Here is a 16571-nt window from a genome sequence, read left to right on the forward strand (position 1 = left end):
TGGTTAATGAAACGATGAAAAAGTTTTTTTTGAAAGTAGCGTAAGTCCCATTGTGAGAGTTTCAAATAGATATGGAAAATATTATGCAATAAAATTTGATGAGATTCCAGCCTTTTTAAATGGCGTTAAGGAAAAACAATTTATTGTTTATCCCTCAGAAATACTATGTCATTTGTTATCTATATTTTTAAATTGAATCCGAACGCAAACCCTTAAATATGTCGATTCGAACATAAATGGGCATATGCCACTTTCAAAATAAATGGCTCAGATAGATGTTCTAATGCCTTTTAATAGATCGTTCTAAAGATCGACTTTCATCTCCGCAGTAGCAGAATCCAATGTACGACGACGACGACAACTACTACAACGACAAACTCGTTACGACGATAGAATTTCAATCGCAGGACCTTCGACTACTATAGCTGGAGAAAAAAAGTCATGGAAAATTCTCTCTCTCTCTCTCTCTCTCTCTCTCCCTCTCTTTCTGTTTGTGCCTCGAGGCATCTTGGATAACATGGAATTCCAAAAACAATTTATAGACATTCCTATTCCTTGGGAATACTTTTTATTTCTTTTACTTCTTTCCTAGCGTGTCGTAGAAGAAATAGTCTAGAAATGGAAAGGTTGTATAAGGCCAGGGTCGGTTGGTTTGGTTCGATAACGATATCTATTTCAAAGAGAAATAGAAAAAAGGGATCATCGATTATCTCAGCGTTGATTAGATAAACCACTCAAACATTACTTTTCGACTTACTAACGCTACGTCCGAGATTTATTGTCAGTAAAGAAGAAATTTGATCTATTTAATAAAATCACGATTTATAATTACCGTCTCGATCTTTAATTCACCGATTTTTAATTATCAACACCTCAATTTCTAACATTTATCTATATACACGATGTTCCCCGATAATCGTTCCACGATCAAATCAGTTTTGATCATTTTTTATATATACAAATAATTTATCAAAAATAAAAAAAAAGAATATCGGATAGTATTTTGTTTCTTATTTCCATTTGCGGAATGTGCTGTCGCAGTTGGACTGGGATACTCTGTACGTATTTATAATGCTACAAGCTTGTTATATTTTTCAGAAAAATATTTCGTAGACAAAATTCAGCGAAACGCTACACTAGGATTATTAAAAATGAATTTTTCGTTAATGTTTCTTGCTCGCATAGAAGAAGCTTCTTCTTTAACGAATCGAACGTGTCCTATCTACCGGCTGTTACGAAATAAAGAAGAAGAAAAAGAAGAGAGGTTCGACGTACTTCTCGATCGCATATCTCGTAACGTTGTAGGTATCTGCAATGTTTTTTCTTTTTTTTTCACTTCGTTTTTCTCCTTCCCTCATCTTTTACTTTCGTCCAGGTTGCATCGCGAAAAGAACCGCTTCGCACCTGTGCGTTCTGCCAGCTATCACGATTGTATACATCAATAAAATTGTATGCATACGTACGTACATAAATATGTGTGTATGTATGTATGTATGAATGTAATACCAACACAGGATGTTCATTTTTACGTTTCGCATTCACTCTCAAACCTTCGTGAGAAGAAATACTATACATGCAGAAAAGGATACAACGATGATGTATCACGAAACGCACTGATCTCGTACAGATACGAGACACCTACTTTCGAACAGCATACACAATACGTACGTAAGTATAATATGTACGTACGCATGGATGACTGAGAACTTATTTCGAAGGATTATCTTGATCGGGTTTATTATACGGTGAAGAAAGAGGGAGGGAGGGGAGGGGAAAGAAAAGTGTGTCGAAGATTTGACATCGTACGCGTGACATAACAACGACGTTTTCCGTCAATCTATCTTCTATTGCCTTATTCAGAAAGAAATTCGTAATTCTCGGCTGTATCTATGTATGTCAAGAATAAGAAAAAAAAAAAAAAAAGAGTAATGGGGCTGAATAATTGTGAGAACAATTCTGTAGATTGATTGGGGGTTGAATGTCCCCAAAAAATGTTTCTTTTTCTTTCTAAATATTATATTGTATCTATTTTTGTATGAGCCGTTTATTTTGAAAGTGGCGTAAGCCCATTTTAATATTTATTTGTTTGTTGATCGTAATAATATCCTACAACTTAAAGTTAATTGTCATAAAAAACATTTCGCGGTAATAAATAAAAAATGAACACGGGGGTTGCTGTCAAAATAAACTGCTCAATTGTATAAGCTTTTTTTTTCTTTTGCTTCATTTTTTTTCATCTCAAACAATCATGATCTATCGATCTCAACGTTAATAAATAGACGAATTATTTTGAATAAGATAAGAAAATTTTGAATTGTAATTGGACGTAGATCGGCTCGGTTGGTAATTCAGATTGAATCTGACTGAAATAATTAGTACCTCGTTACGTCTCAGCGTTCTCAACACGATCATGTTTGGACGGTTAAAAAGAAAACGAAAAGAAGAAGAAGAAGAAGAAATAAAAGAGGAAGAAACAAGATTTGAGAGAAACGATACCGACAACGTCAACGACAACGCCAACGACAACGACAACGACAACGACGATGGTTGAAAAGCTTTCACGCGGGTCACGAGGAACGTTATTGCATGGCGATCGTTCGAAATGGGACGGCTTTTCTTATTTCGTTAATTAATTACGGATCCTCCGGTAACGGCGGCCACCAGCCGGCCGTCGGCACTCAAAAGTAATCGAACTGGATTCCAGGGCGTCAAACTCGCACGATAAGCGGTTTCCTTCGCTCGGCTCATCGTTCATCGGTTAACGGCCTCGCGAAGTACGAATTATACATATGTATATACAGATAACCCTCCTATAACACGGTAGATAGGTTCCTAAAAAATGCCCTCTTGCGTAAAACCCAGAGTTCATTATTCCTTCGCGTCATTATTTTAAGGTAATTTAATTTTGTAAATATGTTCAACAAAATCATGTTATCCCAGTGATGTAAAAGTAAAGCGTTGTACAAAAGTTTGTGGAAATTTTGTTGTAAGAGGACTATCTGTATATATATATATATATATATATATATATTAACACCTAGAGAATAATAAATAAAGAAAAATGTTTTTACCGATGTCCCTGATACGACGTCTTGACGAGTTTAACTGCGAAGAGGAACTGTATGGCGCAGACCAGAAGGCAGCACAGATTCAAGGACAGAGCGAGCGCACATAAAGCCAAGGTCACCTCGTAGACGATCGTGTACTCCTCGGGGCTGATGAGGCTACTCGGCGTGACCGTCAACGGTGAAATCTTCAATAGGAAGATTAGGGAAAGGAGAGCGAGTAACAGAGAAACCAAACAGAGGAGTCCAAGACTCGTTAACATCTCCTTAACGCCAGCCTCATGACACCGATGATTCCTCGATAGGGAAGAAGACCATGAGGCGTTAAGAGGTATGACGGTTGGTCCGGGGTGTCCGCCGATCTGAACGGGCATAGCCGGCTGATGAACGGCAGCAGGTGCTGGCGACGGGGTCGTTTGGCTAGGTAATCTAGATAATCTCGAAATATCGAAGCCACCGTTCGCTTTCGGTCTGTCCTGATGAATCGGCAGTTGGACACCGACGACCGTCTGGTTTGGCACGCTCGACAGATTATTATTATTATTATTATTGTGTCCATTGATATTGTTACTGCCATTGTTATTGTTGTTATTACTACCACCAACGACCGGACTGACACTGTTCACCGAATGCTTCGACGTCGACAGGGTCGAAAGATTAAGCGCGTGGGAGTGATTTAATCGTTGGGAGAGATTGTTCACACTGAGCTGCGAATGATTCAAGGGATGCCGATGAGCCGAGGAAGGTGTCGTCGCTGCTTGATGATGAACGTTTGACGAATTCGTCGTCGTCGTCGTCGTCGTCGGCCTTTGCGACGACGAATGAACCACGGAATCGTAGACGTCGATGCCGTTTGTTCTAGCAGACGTTGCAGACGTGCCTCGTGCGATCGTACCTCCGCTCCCATTGCCACCATAATGATGTTGTTGTTGCTGCTGCTGCTGTTGTTGTTGTGGTTGCGGCTGCTGTTCCTGTTGAAGAAGATTGTGTTGATGGTGATGATGGTGGCCGGCGTGCAACGAGCCCGAGCTCGTTTGATAGTCATTGTGATGATGCCTGGAGCCCGCTGACGACGGTTGCCCCGTTAGGATATGCTTCAGCATTACTCGACGCTGATTTCACGGGGGGAAGGCTGTCCTTTCGTTTAACACCTTACATGCTGTTTGTCCTATATCTTTCGATTCTAACGATTAACAATTTACTTATTTATTTGTTTTCTCTTTCGTTCGTTCGAAATCTCAAGATCGTTTTTACGTGCCCGGGCTCAATGAGTTGCTACACAGGAGGTCCACCATGGCGACGACGTGGATTCCCAAACGGTAATCCTTAAATAATTGGCCACTTTCTTTCAGGAGAGGGACTTCCGCTCGAGGAACACTGATCTGACAGGAGAAGGAGGAGAAGAAGGAGGAACGAGCGAGGATGAGCCTCGAACGACATCGGCATCGTTCATCGAAGGATGACAAGAGTTAACCTTGGCAACCTTCGCCAAGCTTATCTCCCACGCAAACTCTTCTTAAGGTGGCTGCTGCAATGTGGGTCCACTTCCGTCTCCCCTTCCTACTGCTCTCTCAGCCGGCATAGCTTCCGAGATCGTGTTGGGCCTGCTGGAACAGGTCGAAGAAAAGTAATTAATGGACCGTTGGATCCGGATAAAATGTCTAGGAAAGATACGATCGTGTATAATCGTTGAATAATTTGAGAAACAACTTATTCTATAAAATACTGGACTACTATGTTAGCGATGCGAACTAATTATTATTTCAAATTAGTTGTTTGATAAAGGAATTTAGGTTAAGAACTAAATCTGACGTTGGTTAATTCAATATTACATCGGTTGATCAACGCTAACTCAGTCAGTCATAAATTCGCGATGTAACGGCGATGAAATGGTAGAAAAAGAAGAAGGAGAATAAGAGAAAAAAAAAGAAGAAGAAGAAGAAGAAGAAGAAGAAGAAGAAAGGTAAGAGTTAAGAGAAATAAAAGAGGAATATTAGCGTCTTTTCACCATTAACGACTTAACAGAAGAGATACGTTCGGTCAGGTTCGTTTCTCGCACTCGTATTATCATCGCTTTCTAGCTAACGGCTTGATTCCTCTCTCTCTTTCTCTGTCGAAGTTGTTGCTGTTGCTGCTGCTTGCTGTTTGCTGCAGTTGCTCACCGCACATTTGCCTCCTACAGTGAGCGTATATGTATGAGGACTCGCGCGGGTCACGCGAGCTCTTACACCTACACCTTAACTTCTTTACTTATACACGTATGTACACACGTGTGTGTGTGTGTTTATATCTACGTATTATATATAGAAAGCAGAAAATGAGAAACGATCGAATCTAATGGGATGGAGACGCAAGTTTTCAAATCATTTCTACTAGGTCAGAGAATAGTAGAAACATTATGAAAACATATTTGTTCTTGTACGTTGTTTCGTTTTAATAAAAATTGTGACCTAATATTAGATAGATTTTCTTCGCAAAAAAAAAAGAAAAAAAAGAATAATGGCAATAGATCGGGAAGTAAAGTCGGTATATACCACCCACGAACTGATCGAAGGAACGTATGGTCTTTCTATTCATAGCACACGGTAAATACGCTGAATGTAGGTGAAGCTACGATCGATTAGAGAAATTCGCAAAATGATGTATCGCGTTTTATTCTCTTTTTTCTTTTCCAATATTTTTTTTTTTTATTCTACGCATAACTTCGTGCGTTCGTTTTAACATTAAACCCATCATCACGTATGGTCAAATGATCGCGTCGCGTAATTTGTAAAACAAATTCGATTACAAACGTATTAAAAATATAGATTACTCATTTCTAAAAATAAAAGAAAATATTTGGCTGAAATCTCATTCTAGATATATGTTATTTTTTGTTTGTTTTTAAATAATAAATTAATAAGAACAAGTATACACACATAAAGTGTCTGTATGGTTTTATTATTAAACCCTCTTTTTATGAATAATTAACATTGATGTTTGTGATAAAATGAAAGAAGATTAGATAAAAATAATTATTTTAATAGGATAAAACTAATTATCAGCGTGAGAATACGTATGAAAACATACACACACACAGAGATATGTTCGGAAAACGAAGTAGCATATCAAAACTCCGGAAATTTCATCTTACATTTCGCGAAATCATTATTTCCTGTATCCTGCCGAGGAATCAAGATGTACGATCTCTCGAGTCGAGTAGGATCGGTTATCAAGACGACTATAACTACGACTATGACTACATGAACATGACGACGACGACGACGACGACGACGACGAGGACAACGAAGATGACGATGAGAAGAAGAAGAAGAACGAGGAGAAGAACGAAGTTGTTGTCAATAGCCAGACTTGACTCATAGAAACGGGTTCCGCTCGCATTCCGGACGTTCAGCCTGCTGGTCACGGTGAGCACGTCCAAGCCCTCGAACCAACACGAGTATATACATACGTACACACGTATACGTGTACACGCACACCTAGGACACGTGCAGTCGATCCCATGAGAGAGAGAGAGAGAGATAGAGAGAGAGAGAGAAAAATACAGCAAGAACAGAACAGACGAGTGCAATCGAAAGAGGAAAATCGCGTGTTAAGCGGCACGAATCACGAGTCCAAAAGAGAGAGACTTTCGTAATAAAACGTGATACCCTCCTCCGCCATTCGAAGATCAAAAATAGTTACGTTTAAAGAGGTTACTATCATCTAGCTGCTCAAAAAACTAAATATAAAGATAAACGTTTTCTTTTTTCTTTTTCTTGTTTTTTTTTTGAACGCAGTTATTAAGTATATACATTAATATAATTTTGTATTTAATATATATTTAAAGTAGTTTTATGAATTATTTTTTCAGACAGTATCAGCACGAGTACTCAGTTAATTTTGTATATTTAAGAAATCTTTCTTTTTTTAAAAACTTGATAATTATCGTATATTCAATAATAAAAATATTACGAGTTAAATGAAACTAGACCGCGATTCCTTAATTTGGTTAGGTATTTTATTATTTGAAAGTGGTTTTGTTGTGGTCTATACACGGTTAAATGTCTCGAGATCTATCGCATAATCGCTTATGTTAGAGTTAATCGTCGTACGTAATGTTACAATTCCCAACGACATCGTCAACGTTCAACACATTCGTGTTTTATCGCGGATCGATGTTCTATTTCTTCTTATTCTTCTCTTCTTCTTTTCATAGCGTTGAAAATTGCACGTAAAGGTAATTTTTATTTAAATAGTTCGTTTCGGAAAATACGAGAGGTGCGTGACACTAATTATCATTCGCTGATGATCACCTTTCTTTCTCTTTCTTTTTTATTTCGATTCAACGTAGCGGAACGACTTTTGTTATTTTCGATCGTGATACGCGAATTGGTCCTCTTTTTATGGGAAAGGGAACGTTCGTTTTACACGACCCACATATTCAACGAACTATCATTATGCTCGGTTCGTACGTAGGTTATTAACTGAAAGCGAAAAACTCGCTTGTTGTGAGAACGGAACGAAATGCTTTATAATTTATATTTTAAATGTCAGAAAAAAAAAATAAAGTTAAACAATTATCTCCGTATATGCATATGTATACAGTGGGTTTCATACGAAAATTTGTCCACTCTATATAAACCTTCATTTTAAATAACTTTGATTTTGTAAGAAAACAAAATACATTTAACAACTTTTTAAACGAACTCGTAAGAATGATTTTACTTTAACTTGTTCTTTTTCAATTTTATCTTTCAACTTATCTTTCAAACCTGTCGGACGATAGATAAAAAATAGAACGACTAGCGCGAATCTCATGTTTTCCTACACGCGACAGCTTGCTAAAATTATAACAAGCTTATAAGCCACGCAAGGTTTCACCGATGTTGAGAGAAGTCCTATACGTACGCGTTGTTCTTATCCAATTTCAGAACTTTCCTATACCCTGTCATCTTTCATGGTTTTTTTTCCCTTCATTTTCCTTATATTTTTCTACAAAAACTCGGATAAGGACGTTAAAAATACGAACATCACTACGTTTCAAGCACAAAGATAAGCGAGATAATATATAGATCGTCTTTGTACATACATCGGGAATAAAAAAGAATGAGTTATCTAAGAAAAAAAAAATTGAATAATGGGTAAAAAGTGAACAGTAATGTAGATGAAAATAATAACGTAATGTACGAATTTTTGTTAACCCTTTGTGACTGTTATGAACGCCATTTTCTTTTCTTTACCCTATTGTTTCTTCATTTTTCTTTCTTTTATATCATACCCCTTTTATTTGTATATACGTTAAGAGTAAAACGTTACGTAGGAATAGCAACGAACGTGAATATTTGGGAACGTTTATTTTCAAAGTGGTGTGTAAGTTTATTTTTTTTTTATTTTTTTTATTTAACCCTTTGACTACTAGGGACGCATATACGCTTTTGTCAATATAAATGCAAATAATGTAATACTAATTTGTGTATTGATTATTAAAATTATGTATAAGAGAAAGAAAAACTTTAATTATTAAATATAATTTATTATTAAATTTTGTTAATCAATCAATTGCATTAAAAAATAAATTATTCCGTTCCTACAAAACATTTTAACTAAAAATATTCACCACTCGAACGGTTTACAAACCAATTACAATTGAAACAATATGCATTAATTATTCATGCACAATTTTCAATTGATATTTTTATAGTTAAATATTGATTATTATTTCGTTAGTCAAGAAAAACTCCTCCTTTTTTCCTACAAGCCATAGAATACGTTAGAATAGCATAACAGTGGTATGCGGGTCGCGAAAGTAAAAGAAGCCATTTCGTGAAGCAGCTTTCAACGAAATCGAATTAGTATAATATAAAATTATAACAAAAGTTCGACACAGATTTGTTATAAAGAAATACATATACGTAGATCTATCATTTGTTGATTCAACGTTGGTTTTATACATTAGTTTTTTTTTTCTTATCAAGATAATCGTCGAATATAATATATGTATAACCATGCGAGAAATTCAATCGAATTCACGGTGTACAACGAGAAAGTGTTAAAAAATGGAATGAATAAATTTTCGAAGAAAATTAAACAAAATAAAACAAACTAACGACGAATCAATTAGATTCGCATATAGATCGATAATTTTTCATTATAGATCGATGAACTTGCGATTGTTGAACAACAACTATGACGACAACGACGACGATGTCAAAGACCAAAGATTACAAGGACGAAATGGACGACGAATCAACTTCCGTAACGAAAGAGAAAGAAAGAGAGAAAGAAAGAAGCAAGGTCGTTGCCTAGATAACAGTTGCAAGGTACAGTTGCCTCGCATGCGAAAGGCAACATCGGCAAAGAGAGAGAGAGAGAGAGAAAGAACGTATATGTGTGTTTATGTGGATGCAAGGAAACGAAAGAAGGGTTGGTATTATCGGTGTGAAATCAGAAAATGTTTTTTCTTCCTTCTCTCTCTCTCTCCCTCTCTCTCTCCCTCTCTCTCTCCCTCTCTCTCTTTCTATCTTTCGTTGAACTAACTATAAGAACGAGAACGAAGTGATGTAAGAGAGATGTATCTACTGTATGGGGGAGATGTAAGGGCCGCTTCCTCGTAGTCTCCCGTTCCCTTTCTCTCTTTCTTCGATCGTGCATCCAAAGCGGGTAAGAAAGAAGTAAAGAGGGAGAAAGAGGGTGAAGAAGGGGTGGGGGGGGGATCAGGAGGGAGAGAGTTATGCTATGCGGCGATCCAGGTTGGGCCTGGCTGAATTTAACGTGGCAGGTGCCCGCTGAATGGACAGCAACCAACCGAGGCCACCATCTTCCCTTTTCTCTCCCGCCTTTCGTCTTTCGCTCCTTCTACGGTCTTCCTTCTATGGTCTTCCTTCTACCTACCTAACGTACTTTGACTTCTCTTCCCTTAACTTTCTCTCTCTTTCTTTCTTTCTCTTTCTTTCTTTCCTTCCTTCCTTCCTTCCTTATTTCCTTTTTATTAGCTGTATTAAGGTATCTAATTTGTAATACGTTTTTAGTGTCGTTGTTTATCAAATGAATTCGTTCAAATCTTAATAATTCATATTTTTCTTAACATTAATGTATAAACGTTTCAACTATTATACTTCTAATATATCTACAGATGCGTAAATTATTTTCTCTCACGGCCCCTTTCTTCCACGAGGAAGAAAATTTCTTCCTCTACCTCCCCTTACCTCTTGGCTTCCGCGAGGACTTTGTTTAGAATCCACTAGTATAATTTTGAGAAGCTTGCTGAGGTCGCAAGAAATGGTAAGAAAGAAAGAGAGAAAGAGAGGGGTAAAGAGGATTTCTAAAGAATCCGTGGGAAAACGTGAGAATGTATCTACGGGAACAACATAAAGTAATCTTTGAGTGGAGATTTCCTTTTAACCTTGCTTTCAATTAGCTTTTAATGTTTCTCTTGTGCGTAACTAATTCGATGAAGAACGTTAACGAAAACTAACGACAAATTAGAATTCGAGAATCGAATTTTATGAACAATTGCGACATTAACGAAATATTTTCTAATTTATTACATAAATTTCCATCAAGAGATGGATGATTCAAACTATGGCAAAAACAACAAAAATAAAAAGAATGAGAAGAAAAAGAAGATGAGGAAGAAACGCAACGATGGTTTTAGGTCAATACAGACCCATGCCTGTGTTTGACGAGTTTTTTTTTTATCGCCAACAATTCTCCTCACCAACGCACACTATTATAATTTTCGAAGCCGTAACGTGGAAGTACATGGGATACCTTATCGAAGGTATTTAATATAGGTTTATTTTATTATAATTATATATTATTATATTTTTTATAATTGGCATTAAATAGTTGTAATTCCATAACCTCTCTTGAATTCTTTTTATAAGATAATAATAAATAAAAAAAATATTCTATTTTTACGTTTCTTTTTTTTTTTAATGACCAGTCATTTCTCAACTGAGGTTTCGGTAGAAGTAGCTTCGTTTTTTTTTTTTTTTCGGTAGTTCTAGTGTTAATCCCATACCCTCTCGAATATTCTCAAGTGTACTTACGTACACATAGAGAAACGAGAGATGGAATGATTCAACTTGTTCAAACTTGAAAGACAATTTTGAAGATTCTTTTTCATTAGCTGATCTCTAACGAACGATTTTTGTGAAATAATTTAGGAATTGTCTTTGTCGTCGTTGTCGTTGTCGTTGTCGTTGTAGTCGTTGGTGACACGCCCTAACATCGGCCGAAGCTGAAACGAGTCCTTGCGGTTAATACGCGGCTTCGTAAGAATACGAAGCTCACGGCGAATCCAGTCCTCTGATATGCGCGATGATCACAACCGTGTGTCCCCCATGTATGCCTATGTGTTTATATATATATTTGTATGTGTGTGTGTGTTGCGAGCTGGACGAGCAAGCGAAGAATCCCCCATGTGCTTCTAATAACGCGTAGCTCGACAAATTTCATCTGGCTTCCTTGGAAAAAAAAATCTTCAACGACACGTTGCTAAACTAAACGCCATGTTTCTTTTTCCTCTTTTTACTAGATTTTTTTTTGAGAATATTATTTATAATTCTCAGTCAATGTTCCATCAAAAAAAATCTACGAAACCATGATTTGTTAAATCATCGCACTTCCTCTATGGTTACTTTAATTGTACTAATAACAATTATCTCAGAAATGTAAATTATTTTGATCGGTATATATAGATTTATTTAATCGGTCTATGTCATCTATCAAACATTGTCTAACATAAGTTATCTGAAAACAATCTCTATTTCTTACCTGACCTCTTTTATAAAATTCTATATTAATAGGTTTATCCCATAGAATAAAAATCAAATCAAATCAATTTTATCAACAATAATGTTTTAAACATATATTACAATAGATTTACGTAATCGTTTATCAATTTTGCGATACCTTTTCCTTTCGTGAAGTTTTAATGGATTTGGCTAAACGAATGATCGAAAAGTGTATGCGGGAAAAGAAAAAAAAAACAAGTGTTAACGATTAAGTATAAAGTGTGTATATTAAAAATACGTATAATAAAAGAAAAGAAGAAAGAAAAAATGCTTTGGTCGTCGCTTATCAACCGTTTCGATACGGTACCGCGAACTTTTGCGTAACGGCTCGAGAGATCGAATCGAATCGATTTGTCGGCACAAGTCGACTTTACTACCTGTCGAAAGAAAGAAAGAAAGACAGAGAAAGAGAAAGAAAGGAAGAGAAAGAAAGGAAGAGAAAGAAAGGAAGAGAAAGAAAGGAAGAGAGATCATCCAAAAGCTAAAAGAAATTTTATAAAGCGTCGAACGAAATCAACGGTGCCATTTATTTTTTTTTCCCGCAAAGAATCTTCGTTACGGTGTGGTACCAGGCATTAAAGTCTCTCCTCTTGATAATTCTCTCTCTCGTTTTTCCCTTATACTTCTCTTCTTACTCTTGTGCGTTTCCGCTAACGCTGCTCAAAGCTGCGAAGAACTCTTCCCCGTAAGAAGGACGTAAACCCGTCAGTGTGCTTTAGCCTCTTAATAGTCCGACCTTGAGCCAGAACTAAGGAGTGCCTTTGCTACGAGAGCCAACCTTCGATGTGCCTTCATCTCTCTTACTCGCTCACTCTCTACATCTCTCTTTTTCTTTTTCTCTTTCTCTTTCTCTTTCTATCCGTCTATCTTTTTTCGGGGTTCGGCTTACAAGAGAAGGCGGACGAACCAAGCAGGCCTTAACGTCCGATTTACGATGATGTTAGAAACGTGAGAGAACGAACGAACGAGAAGCATTGGTGGTGGGCCCTACGGGACTTTAACGGAATTTCAACGTATTAGAAATAATGTCTTTCGTAGACTTTCCAAAAAATTCTCAATCGACGCGTGTGACTCTTCCATCCAAACCGCCTCCCCCCCACACCCCTGTATCATCATAACGCAGCTCGAAGATCGTTCCATTCAATTACTATTAAGCTTCGCAATGTTCACAATGTTGATTTCATCTATATATATATTAGGGTGAACCAAAAGTTCGTGCATTATTTAAATTAATATTTTCAAAGTAAACTTTACAAGAAAAAAAAAAAGAAAAAAAAACAATCCATTATGCAGTTTCAAAAGTAAAGTTTCAACAGAATAAACGCATGAACTTTTGGTTCACCCTAATAATTTGACTTACGGTCGGACTGATCAAACGATTAACTTGTTAACTTAACAGATTGCTGATCGATGCGAGCTTGGTTCCAAATAAAATGTATTATTAAATATGTTATATGTGAAATATATCGATAAAAAAAAAAAAAACAAAAAGAAAAAGAAAGAAAAGAAGGGAAAAATATAATGCCTTTCGGATTTCGATCTAAAACTCTAAAGGAGAGGCACGTTCAAAGACGAATCGATCCATGTCGCGTGAGATCCAACGAGATGGAATGCGTTCGAGGGAGTAACGGATACAAAATATCTTGCGTACACGAATCGCGAGGCCACTTCTCTTCTCTCTCTCTCTCTCTATCTATCTCTTTCTTTCTTTCTCTTTCTTTCTCTCAGGGCCGTGTCGACGTAAGCTTCGAAATCAACTAGAAGAAATTACTCATTGGCTGTTATTGAGCAAACTTTAGATCTATCGATAATGATACGCCAAAAACGTTAATCTTCTACCATCTTACTTTCTCTCTTTAATTTTCAACGAATCAATTTGATCGAAAGCAAAATACTGCGGGAAGGGGAGGGGGCTTGGGCCTAATAAATATCTATTTAAATATAAACTATTTAAAAAATTTCCGAGATATATATATTCATCATTGGCCAGCTCGATAGTGTTAACATTTTTGTTTCTATCTCGGAAGAGAAGTTGGCCGACCGATTTGTTTACTTTCCAACGATTGTAAAATTAATTGTAAATGATAAATATCGTTTAAACGATAATATTTTTGAATTTACCAAACGGGAGATCTTCCATCGTGGAATCCCGGAAGAGTCTCGGAAGAGGAGCCCGGAAAATGTTGAACGACGGCTGCGTTCTCGTTGACTGTGTAAGGTAAGAAAACGCGAGTTAGTTTAGCATAGCAAACGGAAGCCATAGAAAACAACGATCCGGTACACGTGATCGAGGAAAAAGATGGGGGTAAGATAATCGCGTATACTATCTAATACCTACCAGAACAGTTAGATAAATCGAATTACTTTTTCTTTATATTCATTTAACTACATAAAGATAAATATAAAACATCGTGTAATCAATATTTATTATCTCATAAAATAGAAGTTAGCTTCGTGCGAGAATCGTACGTTAGGAATGTTGAAAGCATTTTAATCATCCCTCCATTTTCCCCTCTTAACGTCGATTGAGCCATTGAAAAGGTAACGTACCTATCGATCGCCCTTTCAAAAATGTTACATCTGTCGCGTGAACATAACTTCGTAACACGAATAATTTCTTATCTCGAAAAAGATACAACGAACGAGTATTCGTTTTTTTTTTCTCTAAAAATGAAGAAAAATATCGATTAATTATTATATTAGTTTGTATTAGATCGATACTAAAGATAAAAGATACGTAAAAATTTCATCTTCGACAATAAGATAATAAAATGGAAAAGTACGAAAGAAGGAGTTGTCTTGTCGATTCTTTGAAATCTTCTTTCGTAAGGTTTCTACGAAAATACATTGAACGTTATCCCGACCGGCAACACGTTTTCTCGCGATCGCAAATCAATTTTCGAAGAATCGATCATCATCGGCCCTCTTTTTTCGGGAGGTTCGAATGCGTTCGGAAAAAAATTACAAGTCAAGCAAGAGTACCTAAAGAAGAGTTGTATATGTATGGTATAGGGTTGATGGTAGTAGAGGAGGATGGGAGTTATAGTTAAGAGAAAGAGCGCATGAGCGCGCGAAAGAAGATAATAAGAAGAGAAAAAAGAAATGAGGATTGGGGGATGGAAGGGCCTAAATCGAAGTGGTCCTAGGTCGAAAAAGGGTCCAGGGACTTTAGGAGTCCGTCCCTGAACCTCTCTCTCTCTCTCTCTCTCTCTCTCTCTCTCTCTCTCTCTCTCTTTCTCTCTCGCGGTTAAGCGAAACCGGGCGAGCTGCTAACTCACCTCGTGCCACATTCCGTTGCTGGCTGGCTGGCTTGCTTGTTTGCTTGCTTGCTTCGTCGATGGTTTCTTCTTCGACTCGTAACACGAGCAAGTAAAATATCACGATGACGAGCCGATGACAGGAGGAGTCAACGAGGAAACAAACGATGAAAAATAAAAATAGGTCGATGGATCTATGATACACCCCCCCACAATCTTTCTTTCGTATCATCCACCGCAACTTTAAATTAAACACACCCGCGCACACTTGCCACACTACCGACACTTGATCTTTTCTTCCCCCTCCCCGCTTTCAAACTTTTATCCCTCTCTCTCTTTCTCTTTTTTATCTAGTATCTTCCTCTTCCTCGCAATATTTCTCTCTTTTTTTCTTTTTCGATTGTATCAAAATTTCAAAACACAAATTGCAGCGATTCGCGCTAAAAACTTCTCTCTAATACAAGTTGTTATTATTATTATTATTATTATTTAGAGAAAGGTTGGAAACGTTATGATCGCGAGAGAGAAAAAAAAAGAAATAAGAATTAAAAAATAAATTGGTGCGGGCAGCTGTTGTTGCTGACGGGCTATACCTTTCCCCCTGTTACTATCGCGGTAACTATACTTGCGGCAATGCGCAATCACGAGTTAGAAAGAACCGGCACCGAGGAGGACGCTCTTACTAATAGTAGGTCGCGTTGCACGGTCGAATGTCGACTGATGAAGCGCAGCCGGTCGACCCAAGCGACCGGCGAGGTAACGCGCAGGACTGGCCCATTGCGCGCCAGGGGACAAGGGGCCAGCCCAATACAACCTCTTACCCCCATCATCGACACTCGCGACCTATCCAGGAACGGCGCGAGTAGTACCCCTAAGTCCTACGCGAATACTTCATTAACCAAGGGACTGACTCTTATTTTAGCCGAATTAATTACCCTCACCCCTACCCCCACCTTTGACTTAATATATTCTTTCTATTCTAATAGTTTTTTTCTTATCAATTTTATCTACGCTATAGTTTTTTATTTTATATCATTTTACCAATTGTAAGTTCACATACAACATGGAAAAATATAACAGAATGGATTATATATATATAATAAATAATTGAGGATGTACTAAAACTTACTAAAAATAAGCAAAAAATATTTTTCAGACGACCTAATACTTTTTCTTTTGATACATATATATGTGGTATATACAAATTTTCGATAATTTGGAAACATTGCATTACAAGCAAATAATAATTATTTAATATTGTAGGGGAGTGCGAATACTCTTATGACTCCTTGTATTTATATGAGGAGTATCACTGGATATATTTGTAATATATTATATTATTTAAACATTAGCTTTTTTTCATCTAAGATGCAGTATTTTTATTCTTAATAAAAATGTAATTATCTATTGTTTCACCAACATTATATTCCTGTTATTCGAATATTACAAATATACGAATACTTGTATAT

At 36.9% G+C, this 16571-nt stretch overlaps 1 protein-coding gene across 3 annotated transcripts in view; it reads right to left on the minus strand.

The window, feature by feature from the left end:
* LOC106791876 overlaps positions 1-15408 on the minus strand; it is a 28268-nt gene extending 12860 nt beyond the window's left edge. Inside the window, exons 1-2 of one of the 3 annotated variants that reach the window (XM_014757857.1) lie at positions 15124-15408; positions 3072-4669 (exon numbers count right to left, since the gene is read on the minus strand). In XM_014757857.1, coding sequence (XP_014613343.1) covers positions 3072-4168 — 1097 coding nt within the window. In that variant the 5' untranslated portion in view covers positions 4169-4669; positions 15124-15408. Of the gene's footprint in view, positions 1-3071; positions 4673-13966; positions 14069-15123 lie in introns of those variants that run through there. The other 2 variants (XM_014757855.1, XM_014757856.1) reach the window with 2 other exon arrangements.
* Positions 15409-16571: the final 1163 nt, after the last annotated feature.

Source organism: Polistes canadensis, unplaced genomic scaffold (genome assembly GCF_001313835.1).
Source record: "Polistes canadensis isolate GaletaPanama2010 unplaced genomic scaffold, ASM131383v1 scaffold_348, whole genome shotgun sequence".
NCBI classification, from domain to species: domain Eukaryota; kingdom Metazoa; phylum Arthropoda; class Insecta; order Hymenoptera; family Vespidae; genus Polistes; species Polistes canadensis.